This window comes from Balaenoptera musculus, chromosome 3 (genome assembly GCF_009873245.2).
Source record: "Balaenoptera musculus isolate JJ_BM4_2016_0621 chromosome 3, mBalMus1.pri.v3, whole genome shotgun sequence".
Classification (NCBI taxonomy): Eukaryota; Metazoa; Chordata; class Mammalia; order Artiodactyla; family Balaenopteridae; genus Balaenoptera; species Balaenoptera musculus.
In genome coordinates this window covers 29,298,036-29,318,689 of record NC_045787.1, presented here as the reverse complement: position 1 = coordinate 29,318,689, position 20,654 = coordinate 29,298,036, and the positions used below count along the sequence as shown (strand labels likewise).

The 20,654-nt window shown below is 33.1% G+C and overlaps 1 protein-coding gene across 3 annotated transcripts in view; it reads right to left on the bottom strand.

The window, feature by feature from the left end:
- The window catches only part of NIPBL (NIPBL cohesin loading factor), a 207,821-nt gene that overhangs the window by 66,543 nt on the left and 120,624 nt on the right, over positions 1 to 20,654 (bottom strand). For all 3 annotated transcript variants that reach the window (XM_036846419.1, XM_036846417.1, XM_036846418.1), the window contains exons 11-14: positions 5,938 to 6,120; positions 1,358 to 1,552; positions 1,049 to 1,120; positions 862 to 951 (exon numbers count right to left, since the gene is read on the bottom strand). In XM_036846419.1, the coding sequence (XP_036702314.1) occupies positions 862 to 951; positions 1,049 to 1,120; positions 1,358 to 1,552; positions 5,938 to 6,120 (540 nt within the window). The remainder of the gene's footprint in view (positions 1 to 861; positions 952 to 1,048; positions 1,121 to 1,357; positions 1,553 to 5,937; positions 6,121 to 20,654) is intronic.

Here is a 20,654-nt window from a genome sequence, read left to right as displayed (position 1 = left end):
AACTGGAAAGTTTTAGAAATGATGAGATAGATATTTCAAATAATGGGGAAATGCATTAATGATACTTAGGCAAGTAACTGTCACAAAAACAAATACTTTTAAAATAAAGGGTAATATACCTTTTAATGCATTTTCAAATAGATGTACTAATATCAGAATTATTGTACACCATCTAGCTTTTGTATAAATTAGTGTTTGTATCTACTGAAAGTGGCATAAAATTGTTGAGAGTACCTCTAAACACTGTAAGCAGTGTTTTTTATAAGCCTAACACCTTTAGATCTATAGATATGACCTTTACATATTACCATAAATGTAATATTACATTAATCCTATTGTATTCTGATTGCTTTTCTATTTTGTTTTCCATATTAGATTCTGTATTACTTAAAGCCAGGGGTTGGGGTATTTATCTCTGCACCTCTAGCACTTAACGTACTACTGACAAACAGTAATTATTTAATAAATATTGGCTTTTAGAATAAATTAAATATGTTCCTATTTCTGCATCTTTGCTCATATTAGTACCCGTCTTATCTAGGGCCCATTCAAGTTTCATCTGCATAAAGGCTTCCCTAATTACTCTAACCTACTGTGGTAGCTGCACTCTCAGGACTCTTAAAAAAACACTATCAACACTTAACTAATTTAACACTTGATTTTTATATCAAAGTTTTCAGTTACTTGATAACACAGACTAGACTTGACTCCACAGCTAGGTTTCAAGTTTCTTAAGAGCACAGACCATGCCTCTGTATCCACTAGAGTAACTGGCAGAAAGCTTAACACATAGGTAAATAAATATATCTTAAATTCAGTTTATATTTAGAGGTAAACAAATATATTTTAAAATGATTTTACCAAATGCAGTAAAATCCATATCTTCTAAATTATCCAAAATATTCTCTATTGAGGCTGTGAATCTCTTAAAAGTTGAAGAATCCATCATTTCTAGAACAGAGGAAAAAAAAACCCAAAACTTATTATCCACATTCCAAGTAGAAAACTGAAGTTGAAGACTATGAATAAAGACAAACTAAAATGTTACCTTCAGGTGTTAATTTTGGTTCATAAGCTTTCCGCTTCTTCTGTTTTTCTTTTTTCTTCATTTTTCTAGCAACTAAAATGAACAAAAAGAAATACTGAAATGCAGTAATTACAACTTAAAATATATTTGTTTCTACTTTCTTCCTGAACATTAAATACTTTAACAATAATCATTGCCAATCCAAACTTTTGTCTTGATTAAAAATTAGTTTTTAATTAGTTCATAAAAAAGGTATAAAAATTCTTCAAAGTTAAAGCCCTAAATTTAAAATCAGCTTATGTAAGAAATCCGTTGACACTGATGAATTACCCTCACTAAGGCTGGGAGGAGGAGAATAATCTTCCATGTCAGAATCTGACGGGCTTCGGTTTCGATAACGACCACCTGAACTCCTTCTTCCTTCATGAGAATGGCCACTTCTCCTATGATCCCCAGAGCTTCTTCTGTCACGCTCTTCATATTCCCAAGCTTTATCATCATCTTTTTTATGTCGTTTCCTAGAGGCTAGAAGCAAATCCCCATGACAAATAATTTACCTCATTTAAAAGACTATTAAAACGTGTACTTTAAAAATGAATTACATGGAAGAAAAAATCTTCATTGTGTGGATCTAGGAAATTATGAATCATTCTGTTTAAGCAGAAATATAAATTATGGTACAGAAATGGTATCACTTATTTTAGCATTTATCTAGATTTAGAAAATTTTACATGAAATGGGTTTGCTAATAAATGTAGATAGGAATGTTCTGGGAATTAAACCACAGTGCTCATTTCAAAGAGGTATTCAGTGAGTCAGTAAAGATAATATCTAAACTTCAGGGTTAATTAAGACATATAAAACAAACTTTATCTAGAATTTGGATAAAAACCAGAAACACCTTTAAGCATTTGGATTGTTGATGGGGAGTGGGGTTTGGAGGAAAAGTAAACTTTTGAGAAAGTGTTACAGAATGTGGGTAACCATGCATACTGTCAATTAACAGCCAAGTTAAGCCCACAACTCAGCTATAAATTCAACAAACTCTGATAACCTAACATCGCAAACTACAAAGACAGAATAAACCTGTATAGTTGTAAATACTCACATATTGAATTCCGTTCTCCAACAATATACTTGCTTAAACCCAAGGAGACATCTTGTAAGCTTATGCATGCTAGGTAAGCATATTTATGTATGTTACCTTCAATCCCTTCCCCATTCTTCCAGAGGTATAAGCATTCTGCTAAAATCATCAGTACTGACAGGAGCCTCTAGGCAGAACTGGCAAACAGATCTCATCTGACACATCAACTCTGATCAACTGGTAGTAGCTGCCTAAAGCATAATGTTGAGAATAATTCTGAGCCCTGAGACAAAGCATCATATTTCAGCAAGAAAGACTGATTAGAAATGCCTGTCCAGTGAGAACTGGAGGGAATACAAGTGAAAAATATTTACTATACCTGCTCTAGAGTATAAGCACTACCAAGTTAAAACCAGGATAGAAAACTGATATGTTCTACATCTTGGGATCATACACTGGTTGTTGGAGTGACCACTTGTTGCTGACAGTGAATTACTTTCTAGTCTGTTAATCTGAATCTGACTCCCTTGCTTTCTTGTGACTCGCTTCTATTCTGAATCCTTAACTATGATCAATACCCAAGTATTTAAGACAAAACTCTTGCTTGAGTCCCTAGTCCCCCACTTGGCTTAGATTTAAGGATGCCAACCTTTGGCCCATGCACTCTATGCTTATGCCGATGTCCTTCTGTGTGGGTAATCAATGTCTATACCTTGGCTAATCTTACCTTTATATGCTGCCCTAGCTATTCCTATTCAAGAATCTATTGACAGCATGGCAAAGATAATTTTGTTTCCTCTTCTTTGTGGTCATAGGTGTGGCATAGCAAGAGGACGAATGTAGATGGATGTATTTAAATCTTCAGTGATTTTCTTCATAATGAGGCAAAAATTTGACTATGAAATATATGAAGGAGAGGCAGGATTTCCCCCCTTTTATGATGAGTGTGCCCCAGAACATTCTCTTAGTGAGGGGTTGTCTCATATACTAATAAAAGTAGGTGTGTATGCATGTGTCAGAGAAACAGGTCGTTTATGTATAGCATTCACTAAATGTTTTTTCAACAAGTACCAAAATACCTACTTTGAGGAATGACAACTAACAAGCAAACTTGTTCAGATAGTAGTATTCTATGACCTCAAATATGACCTAGTTAGTCTTTTTGAATTTTAATTAATTTCATAAGAAATCTATTTCAATCCTTTAATTCTATGAGTAGAAAATGCTTGAAAAATCCTATAGTTAGCAAGAACATACAATATGCTGTATCGGTGGTAATTTTTATAGGTCTTGGAGATCTTTTTTTCACATTCATTAAACTAAGCAATTTGAAAAACAAGGAATGGCAAATTAAGAAAAAAAACCCCCACATCTTCTATGATACACTGTATGCTGCAATAAGGTTCTATCAGGATCCCAATTCATTATGACTAGTCTGTTCATTCTCTATATGTCTTGTTACGCTGGAAGAAGCAGGGGAAGAATTCAACAGAGAGGTATGTAAAATATGACTTAGGTGTTTTCCACCCTAACCCTTTCCAAATTTCACCTGTATGTCTCTTTAGCTTCTTGTATCTCCCCTCCTCCTTCCCCAGCAACCCAGAGACTTTGTAATTGTGCTATGACTATCCAAATCTTTGTGGCCCAACTTTCAAAGTTAACCCTGAACAGTTCCCCCTATCTTTCAACATAACTATTTCCGTAGTTTTAGATTTTTAGGAAACCAGTTTGATTAAACCGCAATAAAATTTTGTTTCAAAAAGGTCTCTCTCCCTCAAATCAGGATAATGCTTGCTACTTATGTTCTCATAATATTTTTACATTTTGTATTGTACTCTATTTTTATTACATTGTTTTTGTTGTGGTATAATGGCTATTTGGTTGTTTATGTCAGCTTCTTTCATCACTCATTTCAGTGGCCTCAGAGTCAACTTTTCTATAGTTACTTGTACAGAAATAAACCCCCCAAACCAGGGAACTATCTAAGGTCTCTTGAAAAACCCAGAGAAACTTCCCTTTTTCCTAGCAGGGGCTGAATGAAGCTCAGGTTCCCTAACTAATATTAGCTTTCAATATTCTTGGGCATAGATCCATGGCTTTTAAGATGAAATTATGTGCTCCCGTAAGATGAGACAATATCTCTCATCATAGAAAGCAAAGAACAGAGGTTGCAATGAGGACAAACATGAGGCATGTGTGGCTCTGTCCTCTATTTTACATTTGGTGGGCTTTTCTGATTATGCTACCCTTTTTACTTAACTGTGAGGTAGCTACAAAATTCTCATCAGCTTAGCAATGCAGGCAGCCACTTTCAATTACTTGGAGTTGAAGTGTGATTTGAAATCAGTCTGCAATTAAGGAACTCCTTTTTAGTTATTCCCTTTAGAAATGGGTGAGGTATTGGGGAAAGGAAGGGAAGTGAAGCAGAGGCATGTATATAAAGGGGAGTGAGTTTCTAGGACACCAGATCTCCTTTCTCCTCTCTCTTTCCAGATCGTATGTTCCCGTATGAACAAAATGTTTGAGTATAATAAAAATGTTAGCTTTAGCCATTGAAATATACTGCATGTAAATACATCTCATGATAATACAAATTATAACAATTATACATATAATTAAATGTCAGATTAATTTTGCATATTTTATTTCAATTTTAAAACTTTGTTCAGATTTGTTCAGTATTCATAATCTACTGCTCATACTCAAGAGCTCACAATTCTGAGAAGATCAGAGTAAATGAACATAGATTAAAAACTCTGGAGGTGAAGGGCTTCCATCAGTGATATACATTTTAAAATGGCAGCATGCATCTGTCCTTCCTGCCCTTGCTTGTCACACCTCAATCTATGGACACTAGGTGGAAAAGGTAGAACACACTGGTAGTCTTCCCACTTCTTTTGGTCATAATGACTAAGTCAGTTGGCACACAAGTGAAGATCTCCCATAGTCTGTTTCCACTGAATGCCGTTTAAGTCAAACAAGGTTGCTGACCCCTCTTGGCTAGGCTCAATTCTCTTGCTCCAGTAGAAGGAAGATAGGGATAAAAGAGAAGAACTTTTTCAGTGGACCAGTAGGAAGACAGGCGAGGTATAGCAAGTCTAGTGCAAAGACAGGTGATCACAGTGTTGTAGAGAGGTAGCTGTGTAGTGGAGAAGCCAGCTCTGGAAAACAGTGAAACAAGGGAGGAATTCCAGGACACAGCTGGGCAAAAAGGAGAAGCCAGGTCCAAACCACACAGATAATTGGCAATGTGGCTAATCCATTCATAATTTAGTGATAGTATGGTTTAAAATATTTCTTCATCTGGCTATCTCCTACGTGTCCTTCAAGACTCAGCTCAAGTGTCACCTCTTCCAGTAAGCGTTCTCTGAACCCCAGTATAATTTTGATGCCAATCCAATGTGCTCCCACAGCACCCTGGATTTACTATTATCATTGCACTCTTCTCACTGTACTACAATTGTTTACATATTTCCCCCATTAGACTGAAGGCTCTTCAAAGATAGGGGCCACATCCTATTTGTTATATTTTTATTCTCACTGCCTAGCATACAGTAGGAACTCAATAAATGTTTGCTAAATGCATATAGAGGCATACCTGTGTTATCTGACACTAATTATAACTCATTAAAAATTTTTTTCTTGGTGCCAACTGATCTCATCTTTCACACATTTTTAAGTATAAAGAAAAAAACTTGCTATACTATATTATTAAGAATTATGATCACTGTACTCTTGCTAACCCCCCCCAAATTATAAATGAAACAAACATATCAATCTGCTTTTTAATTCTAAAGTAATAATAAAGTTATATGATACTTACATTCAAAAGCTTCATCACTATCATTATCTTCATCTGAACTGATTTCAGCATATTTTGGCTTTTCATTAACTGTGCTACGCTTGCGTTTATTCATTTTCACACGTTCACAAAGTGGCATGGTGGATTCAATTTCTGCCAGGAGTTCAGGGGGTAATTCTTTTAACACTGATTGATCTATACTACCTATTAATAAAAGGTAAGAAAAAATATAAATCTGAAGATAAAAGGGAAATTTTAACTAAATTAAGCACAATGAAAATGAAATATTAATATTTATGTAAGTTTTCTAAGTCACCTTTGTATTTTAATAAAACACGTTCATATTTACAACTGTTAACAGTCTTAACCCTAAACTGATAATGCAGTTTTTAATACATATATCATCATACAGCAACTTTTAAAATATGTACTTATTATCATAGCAATGGAGGGTAGTTATATCATCAATTTTTGCTACAATTAGTGCCTGCATTTGTCTGCATTGACTAAAAATTTTCTGAAACTAGAGATCCACTTGCATTATCAGGTGTATTTGTAGTTGGGGGTACATCTCACATTCTTGGTAGCACCCAGATTTGTTTTACAGAGGTCTGGAGCAGTTAGTTTGAAAGCAATGCTATCCGTCAGTACAGATGAGAAGAGTTGGAAGACACTTATCACCTCATTCTCTTCTACTTAACACCTGCTTCTCATCCACTATCATCCTGATGGCCCTGTGCGGTGGCTGGGACAAGAGTTTTATATGCTTTTACCCATCACTGTCTATTTGAGAGGCACGGTAATGCCTTTACTGTTACGGAAAATTTCCTCAAACAGATAAACCAAAATATGCATTTAACTGAGCATAACAGGAACATGAAAGGCAAGATAAATGGAAAACAATACTTTAATATATAAATGTCAATAACTGAAAAGAGTAAATTCAAGCCTGTTATGAAATAAATTCACATTTTTCCATGAAAGAGTAAAGACAGGATAAACATATATCAACATAATACAATTAGAACTATTAACATAATATTAACTGTTTAATCCTACACACATATACACAAACACACAAACAGCTGCTATGAAGAAATAAATCCTTAACATCCTGTTGAGAGCTTAAAAATAAAGTAGAACTAGCAAAAGTTATTTATTCAGGATAATTTGTCCTTGATGACTACTAAAGATGACGATTTAAACTTACCCATGCAAATCTTTGAGTTGAAGTATAAAAATGATGTCTTACCTGCTAAATTTTAAGAACTGGGAGCAAAGAGTACCTTAGTGGTTTACAGCAGGAAGTATTAGTAACTATAATCAACATTAAGACTATAACATTCAAATGATAATAAAGAATAAAAATAAATCATTCCAAAAATAAATGGGTACTGATTAAGACAATTTAAAAGCCTCAAGAATATACAATACTAATAATTTAAGAATATGAAATATAAATTACTAATCTCAAATGAAGAATAATCCTTTTTTTATTCATCATGAAACTTTTATTCAACATCATGAAGGAGTTATTTCAGTAACTGTTAACCTCTATTCTTCTAAGGACACGCATAGCAACAATTTTACCCAACAAAGACGTAACATTCGTGACTAGTAATATTCCAAAGACTTCACTGCTTGGAATTGTGACATATTCATGTTGACTTTAACTTATCTGTGTCATTTTCAAATCATGTTAATTTCTTTGTTCTGTCTTTCTTAATTAAACGGTATCTTATCAGTGAGCTCCACTTTTTAGAATATTAGTAGAGGTAAAAAATCAACTTTAGCTTTGGATCGTCAGTATCTTCAACCCCCAAGGTAAACACACCCCTCATCTCATTTAGAAGTCCTTAATGCTCTGAGCACCTCTAACTAAATAGGTGGCTTTTTGATGGAAGGATCATGTCTTCTAGTATGTATCTTCCCCTTTCCACATGACCTATAATATTAAGTATGTATATACAGATGGTCAATAAATGATTTCTGACTCTTTGGTTCACATTATGTTCACTTACAGATGTACTTCCTGTATAATTTCAGAATTGCTATATTTTATACAAATGAAGACAGTTCCAAATTTTTTTAAAATGGAAATTCTTTTTTGTACTACATGAAACATAGCCTTTTGGGGTCTATAAATATGGATAACCCAAAGTATTTGGCTTTTAGTTCATCATGAGATTCTTTTTTTAAGAAGCAGATTTACCTAATTGTTATGTTCTGCTTAAATTTCCATTCACAGAGATATGCTGACTTGATAAAATATCATAGAATTATTCTGCAGATAAACTTACAATAAATAATCAAGGGTTAAGATATGTATGGGTACTTGCACTCTCTTTACAATGGTTTATTATATCCCAAGAACAAGGACTCTGCTCTCTTCATTCTCTCTTTAAAAAAAAAAAAAATTCAGCACAATAGCCAAATATAGAAAATTTATGTCTTATATCTGATAAAGCAGGTAACAAAGTTTATTCATTGTAGTTTACCATTTCTTATTCCCTAAATTAAAAATAATACTATCAGATTTAAGAGCTCTACTATTCTGTACATCATTTTAACATCTGTACAACTCTGAAAGTTACGGCGGTATAATTCAAAGACCAACTGTTCCACTTCTAAAGATGACCAACTTAAAAAAAAAATCCAGCAATGGTTAATGTCTCTCAGTATACTGTCCTCCAAAAGTGGACTGCCTCATTTTGAATAGAAATATCTCTTCCACAGTTTTATGTATTTTCTGTATCTCTTCCTTTTCATAAAACACTTTATAAATTGACTCAGCCAGGTCCCTTGATTATAAAGGGTAAGCAATAAAATGCTTGACACTCTTATACTCACACTCAGGATCTTTAATACATGAAAGTTTGGATAACTGACTCAGCTTCAATAGAAATGAATAAACGTGAGTACTGCAACTGATCCCTAGAACATATCTGGTTATGCTCTTTTCCCTGAATTAGGTAGGAAATAGTCCTTTAAATAATGCAAATACAGTGTTTAACTGGCTACCTCTTAATACGCTGATGATTTTCGAGATTATTGTTGTTTGCTGAGCTATTTGTTCTCAAAACCTTCAGATTGCTAATACTTGATGATTATCTTTCTCACCTCATTTCTCTCATCCCAGCTACTTTATGCTTTAAATCAGGTTGTTTGAAATACCACAAAATTTTAACTTACTGGCTTGAGGGATAATGCCATTTAGTCACTATTTTGTTTGGCACCACACTTCTGTAGATATATATTCCATTAGATACAGTGTATCTCTGTTTTCTGGCTCTAATAAAGCTAAAGAATACATTTACTTGTAGATGTGCTACATTTTAGCAACCTTGGTTTTCCAGTATAAATCACTCATACTAGCACATTTACCAGATTATTAAAACCAGAAGTCATCAAAAGACTTAAAAGTCCCAAAGAGTCACTGATTTGATAACTAACACTGTGTTTTGTCTGTTTTTTTAAATGGGGAAACAACCCTGAGATTAAAATAAATCACTTCAATCAATGAACTCTTTAGGACTGAAGCTTCAGACAATGGAAGCCAGTCCTGTTCAGAAACAAACCAAGAAACTCACATAAACCTCCAAATTTGGTAAGTCATAAAAAAACCTTAAGTAGGCATAATGTAGTTCAGTGACAATCCTTCCTATAACCTAGCACAAATGGATCTTTTACTTCAATCAGGGGCAAAAAGAAAAAAAAAGTTCAGAAGTGCAGGTTGTCAATCTGCCCCTCTTGGAATCCTAAGTTAATATGGTTTGAAGACACATATTTTTTGGTGCAAATGGTTTCTAAATGCAAGTCAACTTCTTTATTTGAAGCCACTGATAGGAAGTGCATTCAAAGAGTATGAAATGCTGATGACACAGCCTTGAAAAAAGTTAACATTTGGGAGGCAGAAACAAAGGGAGGCAACGTGAAGAGAAGCCAAAAAAATGTGGGGTTTAACTATGAGACCAGAACATTGAATGTTTCTTCCACAGGCACCCCAAAGGTTACCTAACCTGACGCAGAACAAGGGGTGAAGAAGAAGACTGTGCACTAGGAACCAAAATCCAAAGTGAATGTAGGGACATTGAATATTGATGAATAAAAGTTTTGAGGTCACAAAACACTGACCTTAGACGAAGAACTTTGACATGTGTATTTTATCAATTATTTGGAAAGAGCAATAGCAAACTAGGAGAAAGGAGATATTACTTTTTGGTGCTAAGGCTCCTTCGTTGACTGAAAATGAGGAGAGCGAAATTCACATCTTCTACAGTAGATGTTAACAGTCATCGGGACAATAAGGGGGTGGGATCTGTTTATAACTGAAGAGGAGGTCTTAATTTAAGGAAAGAGGGGATCAGGTAGACTACACCCTCTAGAAGAAAAGGGTCAAGAAATAATTGAAAGGTATGCTTTTTTGTGATGGTTCAGGATAAAAAGAAATGATGTATAATGAGATAATCAGGTTTAAAGTTGTCATAATTTTGGTAAAGAGGCAGAAATCCTAAGCATTAGCTAGAAGCTTGTTCAGGATTACATTTTTTTTTTTTTAATTTAAAAGAAAGACTAGTTATTCATTTGTGGCTATGGAGCAGTCATCAGGGTCAAATTTGAAGCTATTCTCTTCCTGATAGTCTTTGAGAAATACTCCTGAAACTAACGTAAATCATCATTATATAATCACTATATAAAGAATGCTGTAACCTAAGAACCGGCAAGTCTCCCTTTAAATTTTAGCCAGCAATTTTTCAAGCTGCAGATTGTGACCCATAAGCAAGTTGTGGAATCAGTTTTGTAGGTGTTGACTAGCAATGTGTTTAAAATGAAAGAGAAGATGTTAGTGTTATGCCTGTAGTAAAGGCAGGTGTTGTTATTATGTGTTTGTATGTGCATATTAGGTCACAACACGCATCTTATTTGTCTTAGGTCACAATCAAAAAAGTCTGAAAGCCTTTAAACTTTATGGTTGCCGTGTTTCTCAAAACAGGAATCAATTCAAATTGAAAAGGTCCTTCTAACTTAATCTACCCAATGTTTCTTTTTTTCTTATTTTTGGCCATGCCAGGCAGCCTGGGGGATTTTAGTTCCCCCATCAGGGATTGAACCCATGCCCCCTGCAACAGAAGCGTGGAGTCCTAACCACAGGACCGCCAGGGAATTCCCAGCCCACTGTTTCTTAAACTACAGGTTCAGTGAAAAATAAACAATAATTTAAATAATATACTCAAATCAAATTGATTCTACTCATTATAAGTTGATAGAATATTCACTACCTTAAGTTGATAGACTATTCACTACCTTATGTTGATAGAATATTCACTACCTTGTATCAGAGAACTTAATTATCTACATTTATAAGTCTGATATAAAAGTTGCCAGTACTACACTTTTTTTTTTTTTAAATACTACACTTTTGAAGCCCTGTTACAATAAAACCTTGGATTACTCAGAAATTACTCTTTTAATTATTTTTTATGTAAACCTTTCTAAAAAAGCACTTTATGCATCTTTTTTTAACAAGACAAGTTTCCTGATTCATGATCATCATTGAAAAGATCAAGTTTTCCACTATGCTTTACATGGCAATGCCTTTAGGAGTTAACTGCTATGCATAAGACTGTTCAAAATGATATAAAATGATCTATGCTTTCCTTCTGAGTTCTGTAGGTCTGCTTGCAATTTGCTGAAATGTATACACTCAGATTCTGCTAACAGTGTAGAATATATAACACACAGCAAATGGTGTTCAAATCCTTCAACCCATTTATACCATTCTTGGAAATTTATTCCAAGGAAATTTGTATAACAAAAGGTTCTATGAAGAAAGATGTTTAGATCAGTTTTATCTATTGTAATATCAAAGTGTCCAACAATAGGGGAACACAGTGGAAGAGTAAATCATATTAAGTATTATTATGAACAATGTTAGTACAGAGATAGTAAATGTAAAGAAAACAGAATGCAAAATGATAGGTATACTACATTGCACCTTTGTAAAAGATATTTGTAACAGGAGTTGAAGGAAATGAATGCTAATATTATACCAACTCAAGAGATGAATTTTCCTAAAGAAATAAAATTTATATTTTATGGAAACAAGAAAAAGGTCAATGATTATTTGTGAGGGATTAGGAGGTATTTCATGAGCACAGTGGGTTTTCAACAGAGGTGAGGTGGAGTGAGGTGGAGGATGGAGAACAGGGGACAAGAACTGGGAATTGGTAGCCATTTTAGAGCATTCCAGCTCTGTCTGCTCTGGACAGAGCATGATATTCAATAGGGAGAAAAAGTAGGTAAGCCCATAAAAGTAGGTAGGGTTTAGATGTTACAGTCTTTTTGAGGAGGGACAGAATCAGACTGTACTTTAGAAATGTTACTCTAGCAGTAATTGTGGGATGCACTGGAAGGGGAAAGACATTAGAAAGGAAATCTTCTAAGAGATATTCAATATGTCTCGGGAGAAAAGTAAGTAGGCCATGAATTTAACCATCTTCAAAAAGTGGTAATGTTACTATTATATACATATCATGCAAAACTTCAGAAAGGAATATTTAGCTCAAAATAATATTAACTATTTAACATGTTTAAGATCATGAAGAAACCAGAAAATATGAAATCAAGGACAACAAAATTCACTGTTGATATTTGTTATTTAAATATTTTAATCAATTTGACCAAGTATAAAACTATGTTTATTAGCTATTCAACTAACTACTATTACATTAGGTTGAATATGCAGAGAATTTTATAATATTCTAGAAAAACATTTTCTAACAACACTAGGAATGGCATATTTTCTGATTATGTTTTTACTACTAATGGCTGTAAAACAATGTTTAATTTTAACTAATCTACTCTTACCTTACTTCTTCCACATTGTACTCTAAATTAGCCAAATGTTTAACTTCTCTAAACTTGTAGTGCTTTTTCCTTCTGCCCTTGTGCTAAAAACACCTTTTTTCTTAAGAATATTACACTGTCACTGTATCTTTAGTTACCCATATCCTCCATGAGATCATAAGCTTGATAAAGTCACAGACTTGTGTTCCAGTTGCATCATCTAGCAGAGCGCATGGGATGTTGAAGATGGCCATAAATATTTATTGAATGATTAGTGTAATCATTAGAGTAAATTTGTGAAATTTTTCAAGAAATTTTTCCAGCTGAAAATTCTTTTTTAAATCCTGAAAGCAGTTCTTAGTTGCTCTATATTGACAATTATAGAGAAGTTATCCACAAAATGAAAAGATGGGAGAGAAGATTTCATAATTGACATGCAACAAGTATAAAATATTTAAAGGTAATTTCAGCCTGTATACACTTGTTATATGTTTATATTTAATATATCAATTATATATTAATATACTAATAACATATATAATTCTACTACATAAAACTAAGTGCTCACAAATATTAAATATCCTGGCAAAAATATTATATTTGGCTAATTTCATATTACATTTATAAATATTGGATAAAAATAGGAAAATAATTCAGAACTCTATCTAGATCAGTCTTTTTAATACTCAAATGATAGTGTGAAATACAAATTTTGAGTCTCATTTGCTACAGAATAAGGAATCTAGTTATCAGATGCACCTATATAAAATTTCAATTTTATATTTATATTATGTTCAGCAAACTAAAGCCTGTGAGTCAAATTTGCCCCATCGCCTGTTTTTGTATATAAAGTTTCATTAGAATACAGTGACACACTATCATTTACATATTGTCTATGCCTGCTTTCGTACTACAATGTTAGAGGTAAGTGGCCTACAAAGCCTAACATGTTTTACTATCTGGGCCTTTACACAAGAAGTTTGCCTATCCCCAATTTATATCCTGTTATACTTTATTCCATATGAAACAAAGTGCCACCCACCCTGCAAGTGCAGTCACTATATAGCTATATTCTGCACAGTTTAGGCCATTGCAAATTGGTTTATTTAATGAAGACAAAATACCAAGGAGTTGGTTTAAAGCAACTGAAAAAACACTGTTACAAAGGAAGAATGCACAAGAAAAGATTTTAAGAAAACTCTTGTTTTAAGCATCATGGTTTTGATATTGTGCAGTTGTCAAATTACCATGAGGAAGAACTACAAAAGGAAACATTTTTTTTAAGAAGTTTTTTATGTAAATGATAATTTACTACTACCTAATATAGAAACTAGGAGCAGGGATCATAAGATCCTTTCCTTAATATATATACACAGTGAGAAAAAGAAATGACAGAAGCACAACTTAACTTGCTTCAAGGAACTAGAAAAAGAAGAATAAAGTAGAAAAAGAATAAACTAAGCCCAAAGTTAGTAGAAGAAGGAAGGAGATAACAAACACCATGGCAGAAATAAACAAAAATGAGACTAAAAAGAGAATAGCAAAGATCAGTGAAAGAGTTGGATTTTTGAAAAGATAAACAAAGTAGACTAGCCTTTAGCTATGCTTACCAAGAAAAAAAAAGACTCAAATAAATAAAATTAAAAATGAAAGGGGAGACAGTACAACTGATACCACACAAATACAAAGGACTGTAAGAAACTACTATGAACAATTATACATCAACAAGTTGGACAACCTAGAAGAATGAATAAATTCCTACAAACATATAATCTACCAAGATTAAATCATGAAGATATAGAAAATCTGAACAGACCAATTACTAGGCGACTGGGCCCAAAAACCTCCCAACAAAGAAACCCCCAGGACATATGACTTCAGTGGTGAATTCTACCAAACATTTAAAGCAAAATTAATACCAATCTTTCTCAAACTCTTCTAATAAAGAGAACAGGAGGCAACACTTCCAGACTCATTCTATGATACCATCATTACCCTGATACCAAAACCAGACAAGGACACTACAAGGAAAGAAATTTACAGGCCAATATCCCTGATGAAGATGGATGCAAAAATTCTGAACAAAATATTAGCAAACTAAGTCAACAATACATTAAAAAGACCATACACCATGATCAAGTGGGATTTATTCCAGGGATTCAAGGATGGTTCACTATCTGCAAATCAATGTTATAAACCACATTAACAAAATGAAGGATAAGAATCATACGATCATTTTAATAGACGCAGAAAAAGTATTTGACAAAATTCAACATTTATTTATGAAAAAAACTCAAAAAGGTGGGTATAGAGGGAACATGCGTTAACATAATAAAGGCCATATGTGACAAGCCTGCAGCTAATATCATATTCAACAGCGAAAAACATAAAGTTTTTTCTCTAAGATCAGGAATAAGACAAGGATGCCCACTCTTGTCACATTTATTCAGTATAGGCTTGGAAGGAAGGAAAGAAGAAGTAAAACTGGTTCTATTTGCAGATGACATGACATTATATATAGAAAACCTTAAAGATTCCACCAAAAAAAGTTAGAACTAATCAATGAATTCAGTAAGTTGCAGGATACCAAATCAATACATAAAAATCAGTTGCATTTTTATACGCTAATAACAAGTATTATGAAGAGAAATTAAGAAAACAATCCATTGACAGTTACATCAAAATGAATAAAATAGCTAGGAATAACTACCAATGAGGTGAAAGATCTGTACACTGAAGCCTATAAAACACTGATGAAAGAAATAGAAGACACAAACAAATGGAAAAATATTCCAGGTTCATGGATTGGAAGAACTGATATTAAAATGTCCATACTATCCAAATCAATTTACAGATTCAAGGCAATTCCTATCAAAATACCAATGGCATTTTTCACAGAACTAGAATAAATAATCCTAAAATTTATATAAAACCACAAAAGACCTGGAATAGCCAAAGCAATCTTAAGAAAGAAGAACAAAGCTGGAGGTAACATGCTTCTTGTTTTCAAACCGTATTACAAAGCTACAGTAATTGAAACAGTATGGTACTGGCACAAAAATGGAAACATAGGTCAATGGAACAGAATCAAAAGCCCAAAAGTAAACTCTCCTATGTATGGTCAATTAATTTACAACAAAGGAGACAAGAATATACAAAGGAGAATGGATAATCTCTTCAATAAATTGTGTTGGTAAAACTAGACAGCCACATGCAAGAGAATGAAGCCCTATCTTACACCATACACAAAAATTAACCCAAAATAGATTAAAGACTTGAACAGAAGACCTGAAACCTTAAAACTCCTAGAAGAAAACATAGGAGGTAAGCTCCTTGACATCAGTTGTGACAATGACTTTTTGGATTTGACACTAAACAGAAAGGCAAAAAAGCAAAAATAAACAAGTAGGACTATATCAAACTAAAAGACTTCTGCACAGCAAACGAAACCATCAGCAAAATGAAAAGGCAACCTATGGAATGGGAGAAAATATTTGCAAATTATGTATCTGATAAGGGGTAAATATCTAAAAAGTATTTAAACTCATACAACTCAGCAGAAAAAGGAAGCAAGAAACAATCTAGTTTAAAAATGGGCAGAATATCTGAATAGAGATTTTTCCAAAGAAGACATACGGAAAGCCAACAGGCACATGAAAAGATGCTCAACATCACTAATCATCAGGGAAATGCAAATCAAAACCATAATTAGGTATCGCTTCATGCATGTTAGAATGGCTATTATCAAAAAGACAAGAAATAACAAGTGTTGGCAAGGAGGTAGAGAAAAGGGAAACCTTGTACACTGTTGGTGGGAATGTAAATTGCTGCAGCCACTGTGGAAAACAGTATGGAGGCTCCTCAAAAAATAAAAATTAGAACTGCCATATGATTGGGCAATTCTACTTTTGGTTATATATCTGAAGGAAATGGAACCATTATCTCAAAGATATCTGCACTCCCATTTTCACTGTAGCAGTATTTATAATAGCCAAGACATGGGAAAAAAACCTACGTTGTTTAGCTCATTGATGGGTGAATAAAGAAAATGTGGCATATATACACAATGGGATATTATTCCACCAAAAAAAGAAGTTAATCCTGCCATTTGCAACAACATGGATGGACTCTGAGGGCATTATGCTAAGATAAATAAGTTAGAGAGAGAAAGACAAATACTGTATGATCTCACTTATACGTAGAATCTAACAAAAACAGAATTCACAGAAGCAAAGAACAGATTGATCTTTGCAATCTGTAGGAGGTGGATGAAATGGGTAAAGGCAGTCAAAAGGTAAAAACTTCCAGTTATAAGATAAGTAAGTTCTGGGAATGCAATGTACAGCATGAGATGATGGATGTTAACTAAACTTACTGTGGTAATCATTTCACAATAAACACATATAGTCAGCCCTTCATATCTGTGGATGGGGAACCTGCGGATACAAAGAGTTGACTGTATGATACCATTTTATATTAGGGACCTGAAAGCATCTGTGAGGGGTTCTGGAACCAACTCCCTGTGGATACCGAGAGATGACTGTATGTTAAATCATTATTTTATATACCTTAAACTAAAACAATGTTATATGTTAATTTTATCTCAATAAAACTGTAATGAAATAAATGATGGCAGCAATGTTTTCAGATATACACTGAATATAAAGTATGTATACACAAGTGAGACTTATCTTAAAAAATTACTTCATTAGATAAATTCAATTAAAAATGGGATGACTGCATGTCTTTATATAAAAAAACTAGACAAATTTTAGCTCTAACTGTAAGATTCACTTTGGTCTTCATAACTGCACAAAGTAGGAAAAAAATTGGTTTCTCTATTTTAAAAGTGAATGAACTTTGAATCAGAGCTTTGAAAGGCTATGATTTGTTGAAGGCTCTGATTCCAGTGCTCTTTGAACTACAATGTATAATGGGCTTAACGGAGAATTGTCAAAAGTTAGCACGTTAGTAGTCAAAGAATGCTATTTTTTTGTGGGTGCAGAAAAGGATCCGTATTAAAAAATTCATATTATATTGTATCATATTATATCATAGTATAGTACAGCATATACTGTTAACTCTAATATATATTACTCTAACATACTGAATTCTTAAAAAAACTACTGAAAACCTCCCCATACGAGAACTTGATACAGATATTAAGATAATGAATACCTACTTGATATACTATAATACATTATAATATGTATTATAACATACTATATTATACTACATACAATAATATTAAAATATATTAACTATTTAATATAATACTATGATATACTATACTGTTACAGTTATCAAGTAGGTATTCATTATCTTAATATCTGTATCACGCTCTTGTAGGGGTGGGATTCAATAACATTTCTCATTTTAGAATGAGAGAGAATTCAGTATGTTGGAGTAATGCGTATTTCTTCATAAATACTAGTGGGTTCTCTCAGAATTAATCATTTGTTTTCTCTCACCCTTCAACCATATATCTATTTCTACAGATAAGAAAACCTTATAGAAGCCATGTCCTTAGCTGGCCTGAGATAATGAATGGGAAGGAAAGAGAACACTGCTAGCAAACTTTAATACATTTAATTTTTATGAAAAAATTCTACTTAATGAATCTCTTTAAATCAATATTTATATCAATTATCTACTAAGTAATACTTGAACCAGAGAAATTCTATAAATAGAAATCATGGACAAAATTGTTCAAAGAATTGCTCTAAAATCACAACAGCCAAGTGTGTATTATGCCAACTTCTGTAATAAATATTCTCCAAAAACTTCCTAAAGATATAACTAATAATAAAGTCTTTACGGAAACTAAAAGTTTTATTCTTTTAGAAAAGTATTTCATATATTGTTCAAATGAGCCAAAGTAAATTTCTACTGCAGCATAATTAAGGATTCTGAATATTATAATCATAACTACTTTACTGAGAATTTCTCGATTTAGAAATTCATAAACTATGCCAAAAATTCACTCTCAGAAACAGTACTTTCTCTCAGACTTACGAAGCCTAGAGTCCTAAACACAATCCAATGCTACATAAAAGGCAAAAACTAATTTCAGTGATCAACATTTTACTACAGTAGTAACTGAGGTGAAATAACTGCCTCTAATAATGACTGCAATCATTAACTAATCAAATGAGCACTATATTTTAAACACTGTTGACTATTAGAGCTGTTAGATAACTTTTTAGTTTAAAGGCCATGATCTCAAATAACAGATGGTATGTTATATTCTTGAAAGCAGTAAGTGCAAATGATGGAAAACAATACACTATTTAGAAGGAAGTAAGGGGAGGAAGAAGAAAAAGTGATTTCCTTGGATATAAAGCTTAGGTATTTTGAGACACTCAGGAATTGTAAGAAACCAAAATCAAATTGTTATAGTGTGTAATTACAAATAATACACTGTTAGCAACACATACTGCAAATCAGTTGATGATCATGCCCAGACTTAAAGATAGTATAAGTTTATATTTTAATTTGGAGACACACTGTACATTAGGGTATATTAGGATAATATTATGAGTAAAAATATTTTAACCATAAAGACATCATTTTTGGCATTTAATATACTGCTTGAAGTATATTTTAATAGATAGAAGATATTTTTTTTAATTTAAAGTTTTTACAAAGGTTATGTTGGTTCTCCACTCCCATCTCCCCTTGACAAGGAAGAAACAAGGTGATGGTAAAAAGACTGGGAAGATAACAGCCCCAGGAAATCAGAACAGAATGCATTCTGAGCCAATCTTGTAACAGCTATAGAGCAAAATAAAGGTAAAGAATAAATTAAACAGACATGAATATGAGTAGGTCTCCTTTGGAGCTTAACAAAAACTAGTAGTTGACAGGGTGGAAAGAGGTATTACAGAGTTCAGGGAACAGCTGAAAATTATGTAGCTTTTGAGCAAGGATCTACAGGTGGGAACATAAAAGATAAATACACAATTTTAATCTGCACACAAAAGCCTTTTCTAACATGGTAGCAATACAGTCTATTCATTCAACAGGCATTTAATATGCTCTTTTTATGTACTAGGTATTATGCTAGGTACTAGGGCATACACAGATCCCCACAGAAATAAAATTAAATGTAACAATGTCACTTTGCATTTAATAAGTTCACACAATAGACAAAAATAAGTAACCTATACTGGGAGTCATAAACCTATACCCCTACCATTCAAAATTTACCAGCTTAAAGCATATTCAAGGAACTTAAAATTACCCTAAAGGATGGCTATTTTAAATATGGATATCAGGTGAAATTTTATGGCTCTTCCAAGAAAGGAAAACCTACCAAGAATTCTGGCCCTAAGAATCAAAAAAAAGTATTCCAGCAATATTCAGTTTTTACTTAGAAAACACCAATATGTCAGAATATGTGATTTTCTGTGACTCTCCGAAGAAAATACCAAGTAATGTGTACTACAAAGGGTCAGTAATCCACAACTGGCCTTCCTATGCATGTAATTTAAAAAATCCACAATTATATACCTCTGCTATTGTTAATTTAGTAGCAGAGATCTAAAATAAAACCAAAATTAGTACATTACTGAAAAGCAGATATTAATTCTATGGTATAAATAAAGCCAAAAAGATATCTACGTGGGATCCTGAAATGAACCTAAGCATTGATGAAAAGGTTCACTTAATATAGTTGCATATATATTGATATATGTGTGTGTATATACATACATGCACATGCATACACACAAACACCATACTCTAACAGGCAGACACACCCAGATTAGTTACTCACTAACATCAACATATCAAGTATATACGTTTGTGTTAAAGGTATATTTAGGAAAAACATTGGATTAGTACTAAAAACTTTGTATTCACAAGCAATGAAATTACATGTGGAAAAAACC